General features: G+C 39.6%; 2 protein-coding genes across 3 annotated transcripts in view; one reads left to right on the forward strand and one right to left on the reverse strand.

Annotated features, from left to right (window-relative positions):
• Positions 1-11,636, forward strand: part of HPGDS (hematopoietic prostaglandin D synthase) — a 29,388-nt gene extending 17,752 nt beyond the window's left edge. The window contains exons 5-6 of one of the 2 annotated variants that reach the window (XM_081093566.1): positions 6,841-6,939; positions 11,080-11,630. In XM_081093566.1, the coding sequence (XP_080949692.1) occupies positions 6,841-6,939; positions 11,080-11,127 (147 nt within the window). In that variant the 3' untranslated portion in view covers positions 11,128-11,630. Of the gene's footprint in view, positions 1-6,840; positions 6,940-10,996 lie in introns of both variants that reach the window. The other variant, XM_081093565.1, reaches the window with a different exon arrangement.
• Positions 11,637-18,783: 7,147 nt separating this feature from the next.
• Positions 18,784-22,222, reverse strand: part of SMARCAD1 (SNF2 related chromatin remodeling ATPase with DExD box 1) — an 89,418-nt gene continuing 85,979 nt past the window's right edge. The window contains exon 24 of the mRNA XM_081093575.1: positions 18,784-20,680. Coding sequence (XP_080949701.1) covers positions 20,619-20,680 — 62 coding nt within the window. The 3' untranslated portion in view covers positions 18,784-20,618. The remainder of the gene's footprint in view (positions 20,681-22,222) is intronic.

The raw sequence follows: 22,222 nt of genomic DNA on the forward strand, positions 1-22,222 counted from the left end.
TTGACCGTACTTTCGCTATGCCTTAAGCCATGCTCACCAGCCAATCAGAGCAACTATATGCAAATTAACCCAACCAAGATGGCGGCCAGCAGCCAGGAAGCTGGAGCAAGCAGGAGGCTTGCTTGCTCCAGTGATGGAGGAAGCCAAGGTTCCCTGACTGCCGCAGCCAGGCTCTGAGCTCCACTGAAAGCAACAAAGTTTCAATTATAGAAAGTAAATAAAGCCCAGATACCTGCTTTCAGCCAGCTGTGGCCACGGAGCTGGAGCGAGCAGGAGTGGGTTGCCCCTGGCGATGGAGGAAGCCAAGCTTTCTGCAGGCCTCCGCTAAAGGCAACAAAGTTTCAATTATAGAAGGTAAATAAATCCCAGAATAAAAAGAAAAAAGGAGAGGCTGGGAGCTTACGTCGCCAGGGTGCTCGGCCAGCCTGAAAACGGCCCTCAGCCCCTCACCCAGACTGGCCAGGCACCCCAGTGGGGACCTCCCACCCTAAAGGGGGTGTGGCCAGCCTGAAAACAGCCATCAGACCCTCACCCAGGCTGGCAAAATCTCCATGGGGTGAGGGTCTCCACTGGGGTGGACATCCTCTGAGGGGTCCCACACTGCAAGAGGGCATAGGCTGGGCTGAGGGACACCCCCCCCCCCCAAGTGCACAAATTTTTGTGCACCGGGCCTCTAGTAGGATATATAAAAATGGCTTACTTTGACTCATTTTAGATTCTATGGACATCTTAGTATAGTACAGTAATAAGAATTTAACTCTTAACCCAGCCAGTGTGCTCAGTGGCTGAGTGTCAACCTATGAACCATGTGGTCACCATTGTTTCCAGGTCAGGTCATATGCCTAGGTTGCAGGCTTGATCCCCATTGTGGGGCATGCAGGAGGCAGCCAATCAATAATTCTCTGTCATCATTGATGTTTCTATCTCTCTCTCCCTCTCCCTTCCTCTCTGAAATCAATAAAAATATATTTTAAAGAATAATAATTTAACTCTTACATAATCATCCTCTCTGCTTCCTGTAAACTCCCAATATAATTATAATAAAAAACATTTTGTTAATCAGTATTTGGTGACTACATTAGTATCCCCATGTAAACATTATACAAAACTGTGCATTGTGGTATAGTTTTTTGAAAAATATTTTTATTGCTTTCAGAAAGGAAGGGAGAGAGAGAGAGAGTTAGAAACATCAATGATGAGAGAGAATCACTGATTGGCCACCTCCTGCACACCCCCTACTGGGGACTGAGCCCACAACCTGGGAATGTGCCCTGACCGGTAATTGAACAGTGACCTCCTGGTTCGTAGGTCGACGCTCAACCACTGAGCCATGCTGGCCAGGCCATAGTACACTTTGATAATATTTCCTTTCTCCCTTTTCCTCTTCAAAGTTAGTAATTGTCTTTTTGCATTTGCTTTATTCTTGTTAAACCTTCCCACACTATCCTATAACCTACTAATACAGTTTTCCACAGTGTGTGTCAATGACATAATAATCAATTATTCCCATTATTTTCTCGTCGATATCTGGCCAGAGCCTCCCATTGTCCTCTGACTAGGTTTTCTGCACGGCTGTTGTACTTCCTTCACTGCCATCCCCGGGTTGTCTTCCTTTTGAGTTGGGGTCCTGTCTCTTGGATGCCATCCTCTGTCTTTATTTCCTCCTTTGTTTATTTGGGGCACATATTCCCATTCCAAAAATGAAAATGAAGGCTTGATGGCAGGAGACATGGCAGCAGACGGTATGGATATGTCCCTCTTTTGTGTCTCTGGTTTGGTTGCCCTAGACACCCAGGGCACAGTTGTCCCATCCTGAGATCTTTATCATCTTGGAGGCTTCATTCAGTGCTTTTCTGGGCCCATTCTCCTGGTTTCTGTCCTTGTTTTTGTGGAGCAATCCTCTAATAGCTTACTGAGCATAGGGAAAAGTTTGGGGCCTAATTTGTCTAAAAATGTTTTTATTTCATCTTGATACTTGATTCAAACTTTGGCTGGATATAAAATTCTTGTAATTTTTCTTTAGTATTTGAAAAACATTTATCTATGGTCTCCTAGCTGTTGAGAAGTCCGAATCCAATCTTATTACCAACCTTTTCTATGTGACTTTTTCCCTCTAAAGCTTTTTGTTCCACATGACAAAGACCCCACTGATTGGCAGTCTGTCAACTTATGGGCTTGCCCTTATCTCTTTCTCTATTTGGTACCCTTCTGTGGCCAAGTCACAGAGGAAAATGTTCTTTGAGTGTTTATGGTAAGGTTATCTTTTGTGTGAGAATAACAATGTTCTTACCGCCTACCTCAAAAAAGAATTTCACAGGATGCTATCCAAGCTCATGAATAAATTATATGAAGGGAGAACGTTTTTCAGAAATATTGCAAATAGCTAGAGACTGTCTGATTAATAAGCAGACCCTGGCTAGTATACAATGAAAACTGCATAGTTCTTTTGTATTTCATCCCTAGTTTCCTTGTAGTGAGTTGTACTGCTGCCACCTTGTGGTCACATAAAATTTTCAACAGCAGAATATTGCAGATGGATGATGAAGATAGTTCTCTTATTCCATGTGCTTTAAAAAACCTATCAAATACACATAATTACAAATGTTTTAGCACTGGTTGCTCGTAATTCAATTTACAATTTAAAGAAAATTAATTTAAATTTAATTTAAAAGATAAAATATGTATCTGGACATTGGTCACCCTGATAATCCTTGCTTGATCCTACCACTAGCATGTCTTGGTTATGCAATGTATGTTTCCATTTCCTCATCTGGAGAACAGGGGCAGGGGGCAGATGGAGGACTAGGAGGAGTGAAGGAATGCTGTGGCCCATTTCCAATACACAATGGTTTTGATAGTGTGGATTTAAAAATAATGCTTTGGAGAAATATACAATCCTCTCTAATTCCTCTAAAAGCCATTTGATAGACTACTACAGCAATGACTTCTCAGGGTGAAGAAACACTGCTTTATAACTCCCTGGAGGAGGCAGTAGGACATTACAGAGTCCACCAAATATAAGAGTGGCTATCTAGGATCTATTAGAAAATGCATTTTTAAAAGTGCACACCTGGGAAAGTGCACACCTACGATGTGTGATCAAAGTTCATCTTCTTTGTTATTTTGGTGAGTATTATTTAAAATAACTTTAAAAAATACTAATGATTATGCTGTTTGGTACCTGGGCTAAAGGAGAAGTCAATAGCACAGATAAGATTTTTATTTGGCACTGCATATACACAAGCATTGGTATACCTTACTTGTGGACATGCACAATAGAGAAAGTAACAAAATTACCCAGGTGAGATTCAGGAGTTTTAGGAAAGCTGTCCAGCAGTTACATCTCACTCTGTTTAACTCCCTCCGGTTTCTAGCTATTCACCTTCCCAACTGATGCTGAGTTGTGCTGAGCTACAGGAAGTGCCTGCCACACAGCTCTGGGCCCATTGCGTCAGCTCAGGAATTCTGTAAGGGGCAGAAGAACTCACACTCTTATTTAAAACTATGGATATATTAACCACAGAGAGAGAACTTTATGTACCAAAGTGGTATAGACCAGTATAGAATATAAAATCAAAATAATGATAAGATATCCACCTTTAGTTGGTAAAATCTGGAAATATATATATATATATAATGACTAGAGGCCCGGTGCACAAAATTCATGCACGGGTAGGGGGCTCCATCAGCCCGGCCTGCACCCTCTCGCAATCCAGGACCGCTGGCTCCTAACAGGCTCACTTGCCTGCCTGCCTGATCCCCTTAACCCCTCTGCCTGTCTGCCTGATCGCCCCTAACTACTTACCTGCCTACCTGATTGATCCTAACAACTCGCCTGCCTGCCTGATCCCCTTAACCCCTCTGCCTGTCTGCCTGATCGCCCCTACTTACCTGCCTACCTGATTGATCCTAACAACTCACCTGCCTGTCTGATCACCCCTAACCACTCTGCCTGCCTGCCTGATCACCCCCAACTGCTTGCCTGCCTGCTTGATCGCCCCATACTATCTGCAAAGAGCAATAAAGTGTTGTGCAACAGACAAGGTGTGCCTGTGTAGATCATTTATGGATATTACAAATTATATACACTTTAAATAATATTTTTATTATTAAAAATATTAATGCCTTCCTGCATGATCGCCTCTAACCACTCTGCCTGCCTGATCACCCCCTAACTGCCTCTTCCTCGGCCCCTACTGCCACAGCTTTGTCTGGAAGGTCATCTGGATGGACGTCCGGAAGGTCATTCAGCTGTCTGGTCTAATTAGCATATTATGCTTTTATTATTATAGATGCTCTTGCAAATTATACTCTACAAATATAAGACCTTCTGTTATAGCAATCCATATTACCTAATTAAGTCATGATACCAGGAAGCAAATCAACAAATTGGTAAGGTATTTATCCACCACCTGACTTACCTTAATAAAGGCTGGATTTTATTACAGGCTTACCTCAGAGATATTGGGGATTTGGTTTCAGATGACTGCAATAAAGTGAATATCTCAATAAAGAGAGTCACAAATATTTTGGTTTTCCAGCACATATAAAAATTATGTTTACATACTGTAGTCTATTAAGTGTACAATAGCATTATGTCTAAAAAAAACAATGTACATACCTTGATTAAAAAATACTTTATTGCTAAAAGTTGCTAACCATCATCTGAGCCTTCAGTGAGTCATAATCTTCTGTTGGTGGAGGGTCTTGCCTTGATGTTGATGACTGCTGACTGATCAGGGTAATGGTTATTGAAAGTTGGGTTGGCTGTGGCATTTTCTTACAATGAGACAACAATGAGCCCTGGCTGATGTGGCTCAGTTGGTTGAGCTTTGTCTTGTGCACCGAAAGCTCGCCAGTTCCATTCCTGGTCAGGGCACATGCCCAGGTTGCGGGTTCCATCCCCAGTCAGTGTGTGTGGGAAGCAACCAATTGATGTGTCTGCCTGTCTGTCTGTCTCTCTCTCTCCAGTAAAAACATTTAAAAAAAAATGAGAGCCAACAATGAAGTTTGCCACATCAATTGACTCTTCACCTAAAGTTTTAGAGGCCATCGTAGGGTTATTAATTGGCCTAATTTCAATATTATTGTGTCTCAGGGAAGAGGAAGGCCCCAGAAGAGGGAGAGAGACTGGGGAAGACTGCTGGTTGGTGAAGCAGTCAGGACACACAACATTTATCAATTAAGCTTGTCATCTTATATGAACGCAGTTCCAGACACCCCCAAACAAGCACAATAGTAGCATCAAGGATCACTGATATAACCATATCAAATATGATAATAATGGAAAAGTTTAAAATGTTGGAAGAATTATCAAACTTGACACAGACGTGAAGTGAGCAAATACTATTGGAAAAATGACACCATGGGCTTATTCAACACAGGGTTGCCATGAGCCTTCAATTTGTAAAAAATCATACTATGTTCAAAGAGCAACAAAGTGTTGTGCAACAGACAAGGTATGCCTGTGTAGATCATTTATGGATATTACAAATTATATACACTTTTAATAATATTTTTAGTTTGACTGACATTTTCTATCCAGTATGCAAACCAACCCAAATTTTCACATGTAAACTTCTTACCAAGAAATAGGCCATAACTTATCTGGTCTTCAGAGATTCAAGTAAAAACACAAAGATAATTTTTTAAATGCATATATCTGTTAATTTTTTTCTAAGACTCTTATTTGGTTTGTCATATTACCTTACATAATGTAGCAAAAAGGGGTACTGTCGAGTAAGACTCCCTCCACATTCTGCGTGGAGTAAGGTTCGGTATCTGAAAGAGGAGCCGTACAACAAATGAGAGAAAAAGACACGAGATAATTTTGCAATATTGGGGGACCAGGCGGGCAAGTCCCGAAGGACTTCCACCACTGCTCAGGCTGCTCCAATCTTTTATTGATCTGGAGCAGCCCTTAGGGTAAGGAGGTTTCAATGACACACAGATCAGCAGACAATTTCCAGGAACAGACAAAGTATCTGATTAGCTCATCAATAGATTTCTGGGAGTAGGCAGAGTATCTGGTTAACAATAATCAACAAGGAGCTACACAAGTATCTAAGGAATTAAGGGAACTAAGGTGGGGATGCTTCGACTATTATTACCTAAATTAACTGGGTGGTGCATAGTTCTGACCTTTGCTAGAACTTCAAAGGTTACTAGCTTTTGGGGAGTCTCTGTCTAAACTCAGCTAGTGAAGACAATGAATGGACTCCGGCAGGGTACCTAGATGGTGGGTTTTGTAGATGATATTCAAGGCAGACAAATCGCCTACTATACTAAGGCACAATATCAAGCCAAAGAGAAAAAATCCATAAAGGCCCACGAGCATATGATTCATTATGGATTAGTTTTGTTAAGTGTACAGGTGAAATGAAAGACTGTCAAACTGGAGAAATCTAGCCTTACAAAACAAAATTAATTTCTTTACCTTCAGTTATGTTATGTAACTTTAAAGAGAGTGAGGCTAAGAAAATGGGAATTTTGGAAATGTAAAAACATAGTAGAATCATTTCTATTAATAAAAATTAAATAGAAATCATGAAAAGATTTTATGGATGAAATATTTAGTCATCATATAGAAAGAAACTATAAGAACTGGTAACAAAAGTATTTATTTTTTTGATCCGTGTAATAAAGGAATGACTAGATCTATTGGGAATTAGATGTGAATCTTCGTAATGTCATACATTTTAAAAACAACACCATATAGCTACTTCTCTTTGACCTCATATGGAAAAACTAAAGAAGGAAAAATCTACTTCCCTTTCAGATCATATACTATTTATTTTTCTTCCTATTTTCCTTAAAGTGATCTTTTTCTCCCTCTTTTAGGAGCAGATGTTTAATGAGCTACTTATATATGATGCACCTCATCTTCTACAAGATTTGGATACATACTTAGGGGAAAAAGAGTGGTTCATTGGTAACTCTGTGAGTATGTTTTACATCTTAAAAAATACAAGTAAATATATATATATATATATATATATATATATATATATGTATATATATATGTGTGTGTGTGTGTGTGTATATATATATCTTTATTTATTTGTGAAGATAAACCAAAGACATAAAAACTTATTGAAAAAAATGTTACCCATAAAGAGGGAGTAAGAGAGCAGAGATAAAAGCTAAAATTTTTTGAATAAGCATTTTTTTTGGTAGACTTCATTTTGAAACCAATAACTAAAATATTTATATAATTATATAACAACAATAACAAAAACATCTTTAAAAGTTATTACTGCAAAGTAAAAGCAAAGTGAAACAAACAACCCTGTGTCAGATTGAGGCATAGGGTATGTAAGTACCTATGTATTCTATTAGTGAAGAACTACTTAAAGAAACAGCTTCATAGCCTGGCCAGTGTGGCTCAGTGGTTAAGCGTCGACCTATGAACCAGGAGGTCATGATTCAATTCCCAGTCGGGCACATGCCCAGGTTGTGGGCTTGATCCCCAGTGTGGGGTGTACAGGAAGCAGGCGATCAATGATTCTCTCTCATCATTATGTTTCTATCTCTCTCCCTCTCCCTTCCTCTCTGATATCAATAAAAAAAAAAATTAAAAAAAACAAAATATAAAGCCATAGCTGAAATGGCTCAGTGGATAGAGCATTAGCTCAGTCTGAAGGGTCCCGGGTTTGATTCCGGTCAAGGGCATGTACCTCGGTTGCAGGCTCTACCCCAGCATGCGGAAGGCAACCAATCGATGTGTCTTTTTCTCATCCATCTTTCTCTGTCTCTCCCTCTCCCTTCCACTCTCTCTAAAAATCAATAAAAAATATTCTTGGGTGAGGATTAATAAAAAAGAAAAGGAAAAGGAAATAGCATAATATGAAAAACACAGGAATTTGACTATACATCTCAGAGATATACTCTTAGAACAAAACAATAAAAATTATATATCACTTTCAGTAATTATATTTTTGGTGGTACTGGTACAGTGGTATTATTTTTCTGATATTATTATATCTATATTGTGGGGCAAAGTAATAAGAAATGGCATGGATGTCATTGAGAACCAGGATTTTCACTATGGGAGAAAGAAGATAGAGATGTAAGACCAATAAGGTTAAGTAAACATTCTATTTCTCAGTGTGATCTAGATGCAACAGTATAAACTCATGATGTACTTTATCTTAGGATAAAGTACAATAAAAATGAATTTAGTATCTCTTTTTCAACAATAACCAACACAGTTGTCCTGGCCACCCCTAAGACTGAGATTCTGGTCTTCAAATACTAAAGGAACCAGGGCTTCTTTGAATAAGGCTCATTCTCAATTTGGGACAGGAAATGTAAAAGATTAACTGGGGGTTCCTTGTCATACCAGAAGGAAATAAATTATCAAAGACAACAGGAGTTGTGTCTAAAGATCTCAGAAGTCAATTTGAAGAGGCTCCTACTGGCCAAAGATAATTTAAGCTACAATAAGAATGTTAACTGCAATGGACTAAAACAAATCAAAATGAATAAATCCATGAGTATGACAACCACAACCAAACATGCATACACACACAACCCCCAAAACAAAGCTTCACTGGTTACTTTTAGAAGATGCTACGGAGCCAAATTATTATTATGAAAACTGTTGAAAACAAACAGAAAAGTGGGAGGTTTGAATAAAACCAGCAGTACCTCAAGATAATAAAATTGACGGCCATATTTTGTCTTCATAAAAACATTTTAGTTAATAAGTTAGAAGGAGAGATTAAAATAAGACATCACTGCCCTATCCAGTTTGGCTCAGTGGATAGAGCATCAGCCTCTGGACCAAAGGGTCCCGGGATCAATTCCGGTCAAGGGCACCTACCTTGCTTGCAGGCTCCTCTCGGGCCCTGGTCAGGGCTCCTGCAGGAGGCAACCAATCAATGTGTTTCTCTCACACCGATGGTTTTCTCTGTCTTTTCCTCTCTAAAAGAGCAATGGAAAAATACCCTCAGGTGAGGATTAACCAAAATAATAATAAAATATCACCATCGATGTTTCTTTGTCTCGCCCTCTCCCTTCCACTCTTTGTAAAACATCAACGAAAAAATATTCTCAGGTGAAGATTAACAAAAAAAGAAAAGAATGCTATTAGACCATATTTGAACTTCACTCTTTGAGCCAAAGTAATGTCATCCAGATTAGTTTGTAGTCACAAAGGGGACAAGAGTATAAAAAAGTATACAAAGGTAGGACCAGCCTGTCATCATCATGGTCAATCTTAGGGTACCACTTAGAGTCAGACACCTTTATTTTAAGTCATCTGATGTGATACAATATAATGTGTGTTAGCCAGAAATACTAACTTACAACTATGAACTCTTGCCCTGGCTGGGTAGCTCAGTTGGTTAGAGCCTGATATGCCAAGGTTTTTGGTTTGATCCTGGTCAGAGCACTTTTAAGAATCAACCAATGAATTATTCATAAGTAAGTGGAACAAATCGATGTTTCTTTCTCCCTCTCTCTCTAAAATAGATAAATACAAATGAAGAAAACAAGCCATAGTCGGTTTGGCTCAGTGGATAGAGCATTGGTCTGTGGACAGAAAGGTCCCAGGTTTGATTCTGGTCAAGGGCACATGCTTGGGTTGCAGCCTTGATCCCCAGTGGGGGGCATGCAGGAGGCAGCCCATCAATGATTCTCTCTCATCATTGATGTTTCTATCTCTCCCTCTCCCTTCCTTTCTGAAATCAATAAAAATATATTTTAAACAAACTATGAATCCCATAGGGATAACTTGCACCCTATTCCTTTACATCCTACAGTGTAAAAGAATAAGGTAAACAAGAAGATAAGATGATCACACAAACCATGAAGACAGGACATTGTGTAGGACTAGTGTGGAATCCTGACTAATGCAGTGACACGAAAAAAAAAAGGGTGCTATTCTGAATTAAAGAGAGTTAAAGAACACAACCAGATGAAATGCATGGTCCTGAAATGGATTCTGCTTTGTCCTATGAAGAACATTTTGGAACAGATGGAAAAGTATTGATTGTGGATTAGATAAGATGAAAATATAGTCAGAGAGATGAAGATTAATCAAGTTACAAGAGTATGTACTGTAAGATCTCATCTTACTAAAAACGCACACACACACAGAATACCACCTTATATACAGGAGTAACCTCTGAGTGTTGGGAATATGGTGTTGGGAATAAGGTGTTATTTGTAATTTCTATCATACATACGTTACTGGACCTTGAATGCCAGATTCTCGAGTCTCAATTTCATAGAAAAGAGCACTGAACTCAGTACAAGATCAAGCGGACGGAGTTTATTGAAAAGGGCTTATGCACAAGGGATTCGATCCGAAAACGAGAAGTTCTTGTAGCTGGCTTACTTTGGCATGGGTGTAGGACTTGGGAATGAGGATGAGGTCAGTTGTCCCACCAAGTTCATCTGGTGGCGGTTGATCCTGGGGTAGTCATAGGATGTTTTCTTTTTTAAAATATATTTTTACTGATTTCAGAGAGCAAGGGAGAGGGAGAGCTAGAAACATCAATGATGAAAGAGATGCACGTCCCCCTACTGGAGATCGAGCCTGCAACCCGGGCATGTGCCCTGACTGGGAATCAATGTGACCGCCTGGTTGATAGGTCGATGCTCAACCACTGAGCCACGCCCACGGGGCCACAGGATGTTTCCCATGGTCAGTGGGCCCATAATAATGCTTGAACAAACATTCTAGTTACCATTTAATTGACAAAACAACTACTTTGCAGAATCTGATGTTAAGAAAGGATGTTATCGTCGTACAATCATTCCTTTAAGGATGTGGTCAGGTTAATTTTAACTACAGAATTTTACTGAAACCAAGAAGTCACAGTCAGGCCTCTAAGATGGAGTTCAGATGTGACCCCTATACTGTCTCACACACATTCCACTTTTGTAATAACAAAAGATTACTTTGAATTAAAAAGAAACTACTTTTTAGATTAAGAAGTTAGTTATGCCTTTTACATTCAAATGGAAATTTCTGTTTCCTTTAAATCAGGTAACTTGGGCAGATTTCTACTGGGAAATTTGCAGCACTACCCTTTTGGTCTTTAAACCTGACTTGTTGGACATCCATCCCAGGCTGGTGGCAATACGGAAGAAAGTCCAAGCCATCCCTGCCATCGCTGACTGGATACAACGAAGGCCCCACACCAGACTCTAGGGGTCCCTGCTGCCTCCAACTTCGCTGTTCGCTCCCATCAGATAAGAAGCTGTCTCCCCTCCCCCACTCCATCAAGACTTCCTTTTGCCATATTCTGTTTGAAAAGAAAAAAAAGAGCATTTAGTTGCCAGTATCTTCCCCCCACCTCAGCCCCGAATAGTTACAACTGAGGAAAAATAGTTTGAGGCAGGCCTCGCCTTGCATCAGTCTGTCATGCATTAATTGTGGCCGCAATAGCTTATTAAATAACACATTCCCCCTGAAAATGGTTTGGACTTGTTACTATGGTAACTGTGAGCAACTGCATAAAGTATAAACCTCGCTGCTAGCTCTTCAGTCCACAAATCTCCATGTAAATAAGATGCACAGCAAGACCATGACCAGTGATGTCACTTATTTCAGTCTGTTAACGGTTGGACCCTGCACATCTGTCTGTTATTCACCCACAGACAATAAAGAGTGTAGGGGCATCGGCTGCTTGTTTCTCAGTGATAAACCATCTTATAAAATTGGGTAATTGAAAAAGGGAACTCACTAACAAAAATGAAAATGCAATTAAGAAATGAAAGTGAAACGGAATTTTTGGACTGGAACCTGGAATCTTTGTCCTTGTCCACCAGAGTCAAAGAATGAATCCAAGGACAGAGGGTAGTATAGCAAAGGTGGAGATTTATTGAAGAACTAGAGGCCCAGTGCATGAATTTATGCACATTGAAAGGAACTGTGGGTCATGAGGCTGCGATGGGCACAGGGGCAGATCTCAGCCCATCCCTTGTGCCCCCACCCGACCCCTCCCACTGCAGCCCCCGGTCCCCTGTCTGCTGGCAGCCCCACTCCTGTCAACAGTCCCACACGCTGACAGTGTTGGCCCCACTCGCACCAGCTGACAGTGTGTAGCAACTGGGGCTGGCACCAGCAACGGGTGCAAACGGGGCCAGCTCCATCAGTGGGTGCAAGTGGTGGCTACTACCTCAATCACCCCTCAGGAGCAGGGGGAGGTGGAGAAGCCCTCAGGGGTGATCAGGACCAGCAGCTGCCACAGGCAAACATTGACAGCGCTGATGCTGACCGTGGCGCATGAGAGCAAAGAATTTTCAGTAACCACCAGAGGCTCTCCCTGATGACAACTGGCACCCTGCCTTGGTCTGGCGCCCCCGCTCACCTGCTCCACCATCCCGTTGCGGCTGACGCCTGCCATGTTCCACGCTCTGCCACCTGCTGCCTACGCCTGCCATATTCCGCACACACCCCCTGGTGGTCAGCGCATTTCATAGTGACCAACTGTTCTGCTGTTTGGTCTATTTGCATATTAGCGTTTCATATACAGAGAAAACTACAGACTCCCTCGTGGGGAGAGGGGAAGAGTCCCTCATTGGGAAGGGGAAAGGGTCCCACCAACTTCCCGTTTCCATGGTTTATAAAGGCTGTAGTGTAGTTCCTGTGTCCTGACATCCCTTCTGATTGGTCAGTATTCCCTTTCCAATGGGTTACTGTAGTGACTCCTGAGGCCCTCCCCCCTCATGGTCTTCCTATTCCTTCTGGGCTTTCTTCCTTGTATATTTTGTAAATACAGATCTTTTTTGGCTACTTCCAGTTCCCTTGTCTTATGGAAATACACCTGTTGCTGCTTCCTTGTCTTACGTAAATACAACTGTTGCTGCTCCCTTGTCTTATGGAGATGTAACTGCACCTGGCTTCCTTGTGTTAAGGAAATGTACCTTCTCCCCTTCTGCAGCCCTACTACGTGCATTTTTTCCATGGACCCCAATTCTAAAAATTCCCTAAACCTCCCTATGTTCACCTAAAATTCCTGTTTCAAAAGGTGATAATGCTGGGGTGAAATTCAAACTGAACAGAAATGGAAAGAGCTGTGAGAATGTTGACACTAATGCAGTTCAAGAGGCTGATATGCAGCCACAGCTTGGTGAAGGCACACTTACCAACATAAATGAGGAAAGTGGCTGTGACAAAGATATCCCAGCCTGGTTGGTTTGACTCATTGGATAGAGTATCTGCACACAGACTGAAGGGTCACAGGTTTGATTCTGGTCAAGGACATGTACCTCAGTTACAGGCTCGATCCCCGGCCCCAATGGATATGTCTCTCTCACATCGATATTTCTCTCTGTCTCTCCTCTCCCCTTCTCTCTAAAAATCAATGGAAAATATACCCTTGGGTGAGAATTCACAGCAACAAAAAGATGTCCCAGGGGAGGTGAAACTGGTGTAAAACTTCCTATTAAAAGGATAGAGATCAAAAGAATGAGAATACAAGCCACAGACTAGGAGAAAACATTTGCAAGATCTATCTGATAAAGGACAATTATCTAAAATATACCAAGAACTCTTAAAGGTCAACAATAAAATGAATAACCCAATTACAAAATGGACGAAAGACCTGAGCAGGCACCTCATCAAAGATATACAGATGACAAATAAGCATATGAAAAGATGCCCAGTATCATATATATCTGGGGAACTGAAAACAGAAACGAGGTACCAATACACACCTGTTAGAATGGCAAAAAACCAAAACACTGATAACACCAAATGCTGGCAAGGATGTGGAGCAACAGGAACTTTCATTCACTGCTGATAGGAATGCAAAATGGCATAGAGATTGCTTGGCTGTTGCTTACAAAACTAAACATACTCTTGGAGAAACCAAGATGGCGGCATAGGTAAACACCAGAGTTTGCTGCCTCGAACAACCACTTCAAAAATACAATTAAAAGACAGAATGGACATCATCCAGAACCACAGGAAGGCTGGCTGAGTGGAAATTCTACAACTAGAAGGAAAGAGAAAAGCTTATCAAGACTCAGAGGAGGCACAGTGCGGAAGTAAAATACTAAGGTACAGAGGCGCACATGGAGCAGACTGGCGGCTGAGGGCATGGTTGTCGTTTTCAATCAGGAGGGAGTCTCAGGCTTTGAGCTCCAGTTCCGGGCGAGTCTCTGGGGACCCAGACTCATACGGGAGAAACGGGACTGTCTGGCATCGGTCAGAACTTGAGGGCAGCTTTCTCTCGGAGGGGCTTGCAGCAATTGCCAGGACACTGAGAAGTAGGGCCTCTGAGAGCAGCCATAACTGCTAGCCCCACCCTGTTGATCCCATGGGACCCACCCCGCCCAAGCCCTGCAGGGAGGCTTTTGCTGGATAGCCTAAGGCAGAGGCTAGATTAGCACCTCCCTAGAGATCCAGGAGCCAGGAAGCCCAGAGGTTGGAGTGGGACCATCCAGTTTGTAGCTCCGTGGAACCATAAAGGACACACTCAGGGGGCAGACTCCGTGAGCACCAAAGCCTCACTGAAGCAAGTCTTGCCCCATAAGGGTATCTCCAGCACAGAAGTTCTCCCACTGCAGACACAGCTGATTCTCACAGCCAATTGGCCTGCAGGTCAATTCCTCCCAGTGATACCTACAACAATCAAGGCTTAACTACAACAAGACTGTGCACAAAGCCCACAAGGGGGTGCACCAAGAGTGTCCTCCTCAGGTAATTGGGGAGGCTGAACCACTGGGCCCTAGAGGACACTTAGCACAGAAAACCACTGTATCAACACAGGGAAGCATAAAAAATGCGGAGACAAAGAAAAAGGACACAAATGACAGAAATGGAGGAAAGCAAACTACTGGATATAGAGTTCAAAACCACACTTTTAAGGTCTTTTAAGAACTGTCTCAAAACTGCCGATAAACTTAATGAGAACTACAAGAAATCTAATGAGACCCTCGAGGTTGTGATAAGTACCAACTAGAAATTAGGCATACACTGACTGAAATAAAGAATATTATACAGACTCCCAACAGCAGACTATAGAATCGCAAGAATCAAGTCAACGATTTGAAATACAAAGAAGCAAAAAACACCCGACCGGAAAAGCAAAATGAAAAAAGAATCCAAAAATGTGAAGATGGTGCAAGGAGCCTCTGGGACAACTTCAAGTGTACCAACATCCAAATTATAGGGGTGCCAGAAGAAGAGAGAGAGCAAGATATTGAAAACCTATTTGAAGAAATAATGACAGAAAACTTCCCCTGCCTGGTGAAAGAAATAGACTTATAAGTCCAGGAAGCACAGAGAACCCCAAACAAAAGGAATCCAAAGAGGGCCACACCAAGACACATCATAATTAAAATGCCAAGAGCAAAAGACAAAGAGAGACTCTTAAAAGCAGCAAGAGAAAGTAAGTCAGTTACCTACAAGGTAGTACCTATACAAATGTCAGCTGATTTCTCAACAGAAATATTGCAGGCCAGAAGAGAGTGGCAAAAAATATTCAAAGTGATGAATGCCAAGAACCTACTACCAAGATTACTTTATCCAGCAAAGCTATCATTCAGAATTGAAGGTCAGATAAAGAGCTTCACAGATAAGGAAAAGCTAAAGGAGCTCATCACCACCAAACCAGTATTATATGAAATGCTGAAAGGTATCCTTTAAGAAGAGGAAGAAGAAGAAAAAGGTAAAGATACAAATTATGAACAACAAATACACATCTATCAACAAGTGAATCTGAAAATCGAGTGAATAATCTGATGAACAGAATGAACTGGTGATTATAATAGAATCCGGGGCATAGAAAGGGAGTGGACTGACTATTCTTGGAGGGGGAAAGGGGTGAGGGAGATGCGGGAAGAGAATGGACAAAAATCGTGCACCTATGGATGAGGACAGTGGGTCGGGAGTGAGGGCAGAGCATGGGGTGGGAACTGGGTGGAGGGGAGTTATGGGGGGTAAAAAGAGGAACAAATGTAATAATCTGAACAATAAAGATTTAATTAATAATAAAAAGAAACTAAACATACTCTTACCATATGATCCAGGAATTGCACCCTTTGATATTTACTCAAAAGAGCTGAAAACTTATGTCAACACAAAAAACTTGCACATAGATTTTTGTGGCAGCTTTATTGATAATTCCCAAATTTGGAAGCAACCAAGATGTCCATAAGTAGGTGACTGAATAAACAGTGGCACATCCAAACAAGGGAATATTATCCAGCACTAAGAAAAAATGAGCCACCAAGCCTTTACGGGAGGAAATGTAAATGCACATTAGGAAGTGAAAGAAGCCAACCTAAAATGACCGAATGCTGGCGCTCTCCCTTTCTGAGCACACCTGAGCCTTTCCCTTCCCACTTTGTCCCTCCAGGCCTGTTACCTTTGCCTCTCTAAGCTCCAAGGGCCCTTCTTCTGCCTCTGTCACTTGTTTCCTGAGCCTACAGTTGGCTCACTTCTACTACCTCTGTAACTTTCTAAATAAACTTTCTCTTAAAATTTGGGAAAAACAAACAACAAAATAAAATGACCGAATACTATATGATTCCAGTTATTTAACATTCTGGAAAAGGCAAAACTATGAAGACAGTGAAAAGATCAATGGTTTCCAGGGGCTAAGGGTGAGGAGGGATGGATAGGTGGGGTACTGAGAACTTTTAGAACAGTAAAACTGTTCTGTATGGTACTTTAATAGTGGATTTCTTTGTCAAACCATCAAATGTACAATGCCAAGACTGAACCCTAATATAAACTATGGTCTTTGGGCGATTATGATGTGCTAGGTGTTGATAGTGGGGGAAGCTGTGCCTTTGTTGGGGAAGGGGTATATGGTAACTGTATTTCTGCTCAATTTTGCTCTCAACCTAAAACTCCTCTAAAAAATAGTCTATTAAAGAGAAAAAAGAACAGGGGTATTTTGTGACATTGAAAGGGCAATAACATGTTGAAAGCTGATCCAAATTTAGGATTATGACAATTTACCAAGGTATTAAAATAATGCTAGTAAGTTATAAAAAAAAGGTACTGTTCAAACTACACATAAATATTTACAGAAATAAAACTTCCTCAATGTTTCTAATACTTTATAGTATACTGAAATTAGGTTTAGTACTTATTTAATTTCCTTATACATTTAGAACCAATGTTTTTAATGTGTTGACAAAATTTTTTAAACGTCATGAAACCATCACTTTCCCCAATGACTAAGATTTTGCAAATTTCAACTTGCTGTCATTTTTACAGCCCCATACTATCATGGAAAAGCAAGAAGTGTATGCATAACAAAATTGTTGAAATAGAAGCCTTCCAAAGTACTATATTTAATATGATTGCTCCTAACCCCTTTTAACCATGTACTATTGGAACATAAAATTGGGGTTTAATTTACATGTTACTATTAACATTGGGTTACCTCATTTCAATATGTCAAGTTGTACAGAAACAAACTAATGAAATACATGGTCTTACACTTGAAATACAGGGAAGCAGAAGGAAAATATAGCTGAGCACCCAGACACAGGGAGAGAGAGAAAGGAATAGCAAAGCCTAGCTTAACATACTCTTAAGGGGCTTCTTCCCTCCTAGCAATGTTCCATGAAATGGGGGGAATGTTACCAGTAAATGCTTTATACGTTACTAAGGATTACACATAAGAACAAAGTGTTATTTTCTTATAGTCAATGGCTGTTAATAAATGATAATAGGTTATTGGTGAATCTCATTGCAAAGTACTCATGTCATTAAGGCAGTCTAAAGAAAACGTATTTCACAATAATAAATTTACATAATAGTCTAGATCAGTGGCCGGCAAACTGCAGCTTGCGAGCCACATGCGGCTCTTTAGCCCCTTGAGTGTGGCTCTTCCACAAAATACCGACTTCTGCGCATGGGCCACGAAGTTTCAATCACACTGTACGTGTGACTGAAACACCCGCATGTGGTATTTTGTGGAAGAGACACACTCAAGGGGCCAAAGAGCCACATGCGGCTCGCGAGCCGCAGTTTGCCGACCACTGGTCTAGATAAGACAGGTAGTAACTTTTCCTCCCTCTTATACATGTCTATTTTCCTGCATGTGATTACATTCTGACAAGCTTTAATAAAAAAAACCAACAATTTCATAAAAAACAATGTTTAAAATTATAAAAATTTAAAATAAGATGATCAATCCTACTTGTTTACACAAATCAACTCAAATGTGCAGTTAATTCAAATAAAGGAAGTCACAGCAGGTTTCTTAAGGATGTATTTCATTTCAATCATAGCATCACCTTAACCTTTCAGGTCATCATTTTTTCGCTGAAGGACAATACATTCCATTATCCTATCCTGTACCCAAAGTAAATGCCTTCTCACTGAGCAAGTGAGAGAATATGAATGATTCAGAGCAGAAATTGAATTGCATATTATAATCAGAAAAAAAAATATTTTAGGAAGAGTTAAAAAAATCAATTTAATTTCATGGAACATTTAAGGGTCTCACTTAAGGTCACACAAATAGAAACCAAATCTCTTGATACTCCTATCTAACCACTATACAACACCACCAACAACTCGGAACAATATTAATGTTTCAATATCAGTACCTACTGACTATGGGGGTCAGGAATACAATTGTGAAAACACATAAGGTGTATGTCTTCCATCTTTGTGTGACATACTAAAAAAGGCTGCTTCAGTTGGTCAAGATATTACTCCAACCATGGCCTCATCTGCTCTCTTTACTAATTAATGGATTATACTTACTGACATCAGACCAATGAAGGCACTCATGAGAATAGATCCCTAAGTAATAAATTCCAGTTTATTGCGAAACAGACAATATAAAGCACATATGATCTCATTGTGCTCAATATTTTTTATTTTTAAGGGTAAAGGGAGAAAGGGTTAAAAACTATTGAAAAGGGTGTGAAAATACAACTTAAGATCACAAATACTTTTATTAAGCCTCAGACATAATAAAGCATTACAGGGAGAACCCAACTACATTTCATTAAAGATAAAAAATATGGTTTTAACAAAAACAAAAGAAATAGCCTATCAATGAAGATACATTAATACAGAAAAGTTATGAGAAATCTATTGTAATATTTTAAAAGGTAATATTCTTAAAAATTTGACAAAGTAACTTGGGTACTGTGATGCAGGAGGAGACAGTAATATTTGCCGATTCCTTTTAGTCCACATACTAAAATAAATGGAATATGTTTAATACACCATCAAGATTGGCTAAGTCTACTGAGTCATGAGTTTTCAGAGTCCACAATATCTGAAGAATCACTATCAGAGTTTCATTAGCCTTCTTACTACAGAGGACTATATTACCCTAGCATCTTAGCAAGTCAGGATGCCTGGAAAGTATAATCTCCAATTAACAAATCTTTGATTTATAAATAACTTTATTTATAATGGTATTTACATAATAAAAACAACACATGAAACTCACACGTCATACAAAGAAACTGATGTGTAATAAAAACAGCAATATAGACTGACAGGCAAAAATTTAAAGAAAGACTTAATAAAGAGTTAAATATCAAGTAGACAACTTACTTCTTCTAAGTTTCACTTTGTCACCCACACTGAATTGGAATTGAATAATGGCTCTCTCTTCAGGAGGTCCTGTACTGGAATTTCTGGAACCTGGTAAATCATATTTTGATAAGCATGTAAAGTTAATGACCTATTTCCATGCAGTACCTAATGCTTCCTTAACATGAAGTCACATTCAGTCTGCTTTGAAGTGAAATAGCCTGTTAATCTGTTCTGCCAGGCTAGAAAAAAATGTCACCAACATTTTGCTGATGTGTGATGTGGCAGAATAACTACTATTTAGAGAGTAAAGAGAACTGGAGCAGAAATGACTGGGCAACAGTTTCAAGAGAAGCAAAAGCCAGGAGAGGGAAATCAATGAAAACATGCACAGGAATGGGCAGAGTAATATACGCACAATTAATGCAGTTGGGAAATGAACAGAAGTAATTAATTATTCCATGGAGCAAGATAGGGCTTCTTTAGATACTATTCACTGGAAAACAACTTAGTGCCTAGCCAAACATATTTGTTTTAACAGAAGTAGTTGGGAGGACCTGGGGGTGTCAGTATATGGAATGCCACCTTTAAATTCAGGTTGAGTTCTAGTTGACAGTGGTGAACATCTGCTTCAAATAGCAATAAAATGAAAGCTATATAATCTATACAGCTGTATTCTTTAAACCTAACGTAATAAAAAAGAATTTCAAATGAGACAAGCAAAAACGAGACATAAGCATTGTCAAATAAGGCACATGTAAAAATCTACACACATTATCCAGTGAAAGACAATATATATATATTTGGAGGTAGAAATAATTACAAAAATACTGACATTTCTAAAGCATTAGCATATTTGTTACAAACAATCACCAACTAATCCCCATTCAGAAAACTGTTTTGTAAAATGATTATTCAACATCTTTAGGACTACATATTTGTGGCTTTTATTGAAACTTTATATGTGAGCTTCGGGAGAATTCAGTTAGTGGCAAAAAAGTTGTCCATACTATGAGAAATGTAATATGGAAATTATAAAAAGTTACAAATGTTCATAAACCCCATGGTCATCATAATGTAAATGTCCTTGAGTGCACCAAGTTGATATTTCCTCATCAATCAGGAATTCACAATTCTTATTTCACAAGCCCATTGACGTTTTAAGTAACGTGGCTATATCTGCTGGCATGCTCCCTTCGTCTCCTGCAGGTTAGAAAGTGGCATTAAGAGTTTAATAAAAATACTTTTTAATATTTTATAAAATATATTCATTCTCTCCAATTTTCGCTACTCCGGTGAATTTCTAATCATCTTTCAAGGCCCCGTTTGCTTCAGTGTCATTTCCTGTTAAAAATCTTTCCAAATCTGTCTGGCTGGTGTGGCTCAGTGATTGAATGTCTACCCATAAACCAGGTCACAGTTAGATTCCAGGTCAGGGCACATCATAGATATTTCCATCTCTCTCTCTCTCTCCCTCTTTTTTCCTCTCTCTGAAATCATTAAAAACGTATTTAAAAATAAATTTTAGAAATCTTTTGAAATCCCTCTGTACATCAGAGCTACTTCCTCTGTGCTCATGCTCCTATTGACAGTACGGCATCAGCAGGCTATGTTGCTGATGTGATATAGATATATAAGGATACACAGATAGTTGGATCACATCCTATTCAACTCTGCATAGTATTTATTCCTCAAGTTTGCTAAAGTGAGAACATTTATATAATGAACTGAATATTAGAACAAAAATAAAGCTCCCAAATCCCAACCAAACAAGAAATCATATCATCTACATCCTTAATTTTAGTCCAAAGATACAATCACTAACTTGGGCTTAATCAAACACATCAAAACAAAATTTGAACACACCATAACAGTGAGGATTACAGTGCCCACTGTAAACTACCATTTCCCAATGTTTGTCCCATGTTTCAAATAAATGGGGCTGCAGTATCTGAACATTTATCCAGGAATTAATCAGGATTTTCTAAGGTATGAAAACATCTGTGTCAAGGTAGCATAGGATCTAGTCATTCTTCATTATTTCCATTAATCACTCAGATTGTTTTTAGATGAAGTGTTTGTTTATAATAACAACGGTACAGCTGGCAATTCATAAATATTTATACACTTGTAGCTATGAATAATTTTATAACTTAGAAATGGCCAAAATGTAGCAAAACTAATCACTTCTCTCTCTCTCTAACCCCCCACCCCAAGTTATAATCTAAAATTATGAGAGTACTTTTATCTACTCTTCTTTCAATAAAAATCATATGCACAGGAACACAAACTATTGCATTAAACCCTCAGAAAATTCACTGACATCTCTGCCTCCAAATTCGTCTACAGATTTGAAGATAGTCTATTTTGTGAGTGTGTGCCAAAACCAGCAAAATCTCTGACTCAAAATTCTTCTGCGTGCCAACCCTAATTTTTTGAGAACATGTTACGCCTACTTGATATCTCTTACGAAGTATGTATGTGAAGAACCTTGAAGAAATAATAAAATTCATTCGAGCGACAAAAACACAGTATATGATGATGAAAAATACATTTATTTTTTAATGTATACATGTACACTGATAGTCCGACAGAAAACTTTATGACTCCGTTTGATATTATCAGTGGGACTTTTGCTGCTGCATCACTGATGACAGAGATTTTACATCAGGTTGATATTTCGTGACCTCCAGAGATATGCACGAGCTACTACTTTCATCCGTCAGGCTACTCCTATTATGAGAC

Source organism: Myotis nattereri, assembly GCF_964212035.1.
Source record: "Myotis nattereri genome assembly, chromosome: 1".
In the NCBI taxonomy this organism is placed as follows: domain Eukaryota; kingdom Metazoa; phylum Chordata; class Mammalia; order Chiroptera; family Vespertilionidae; genus Myotis; species Myotis nattereri.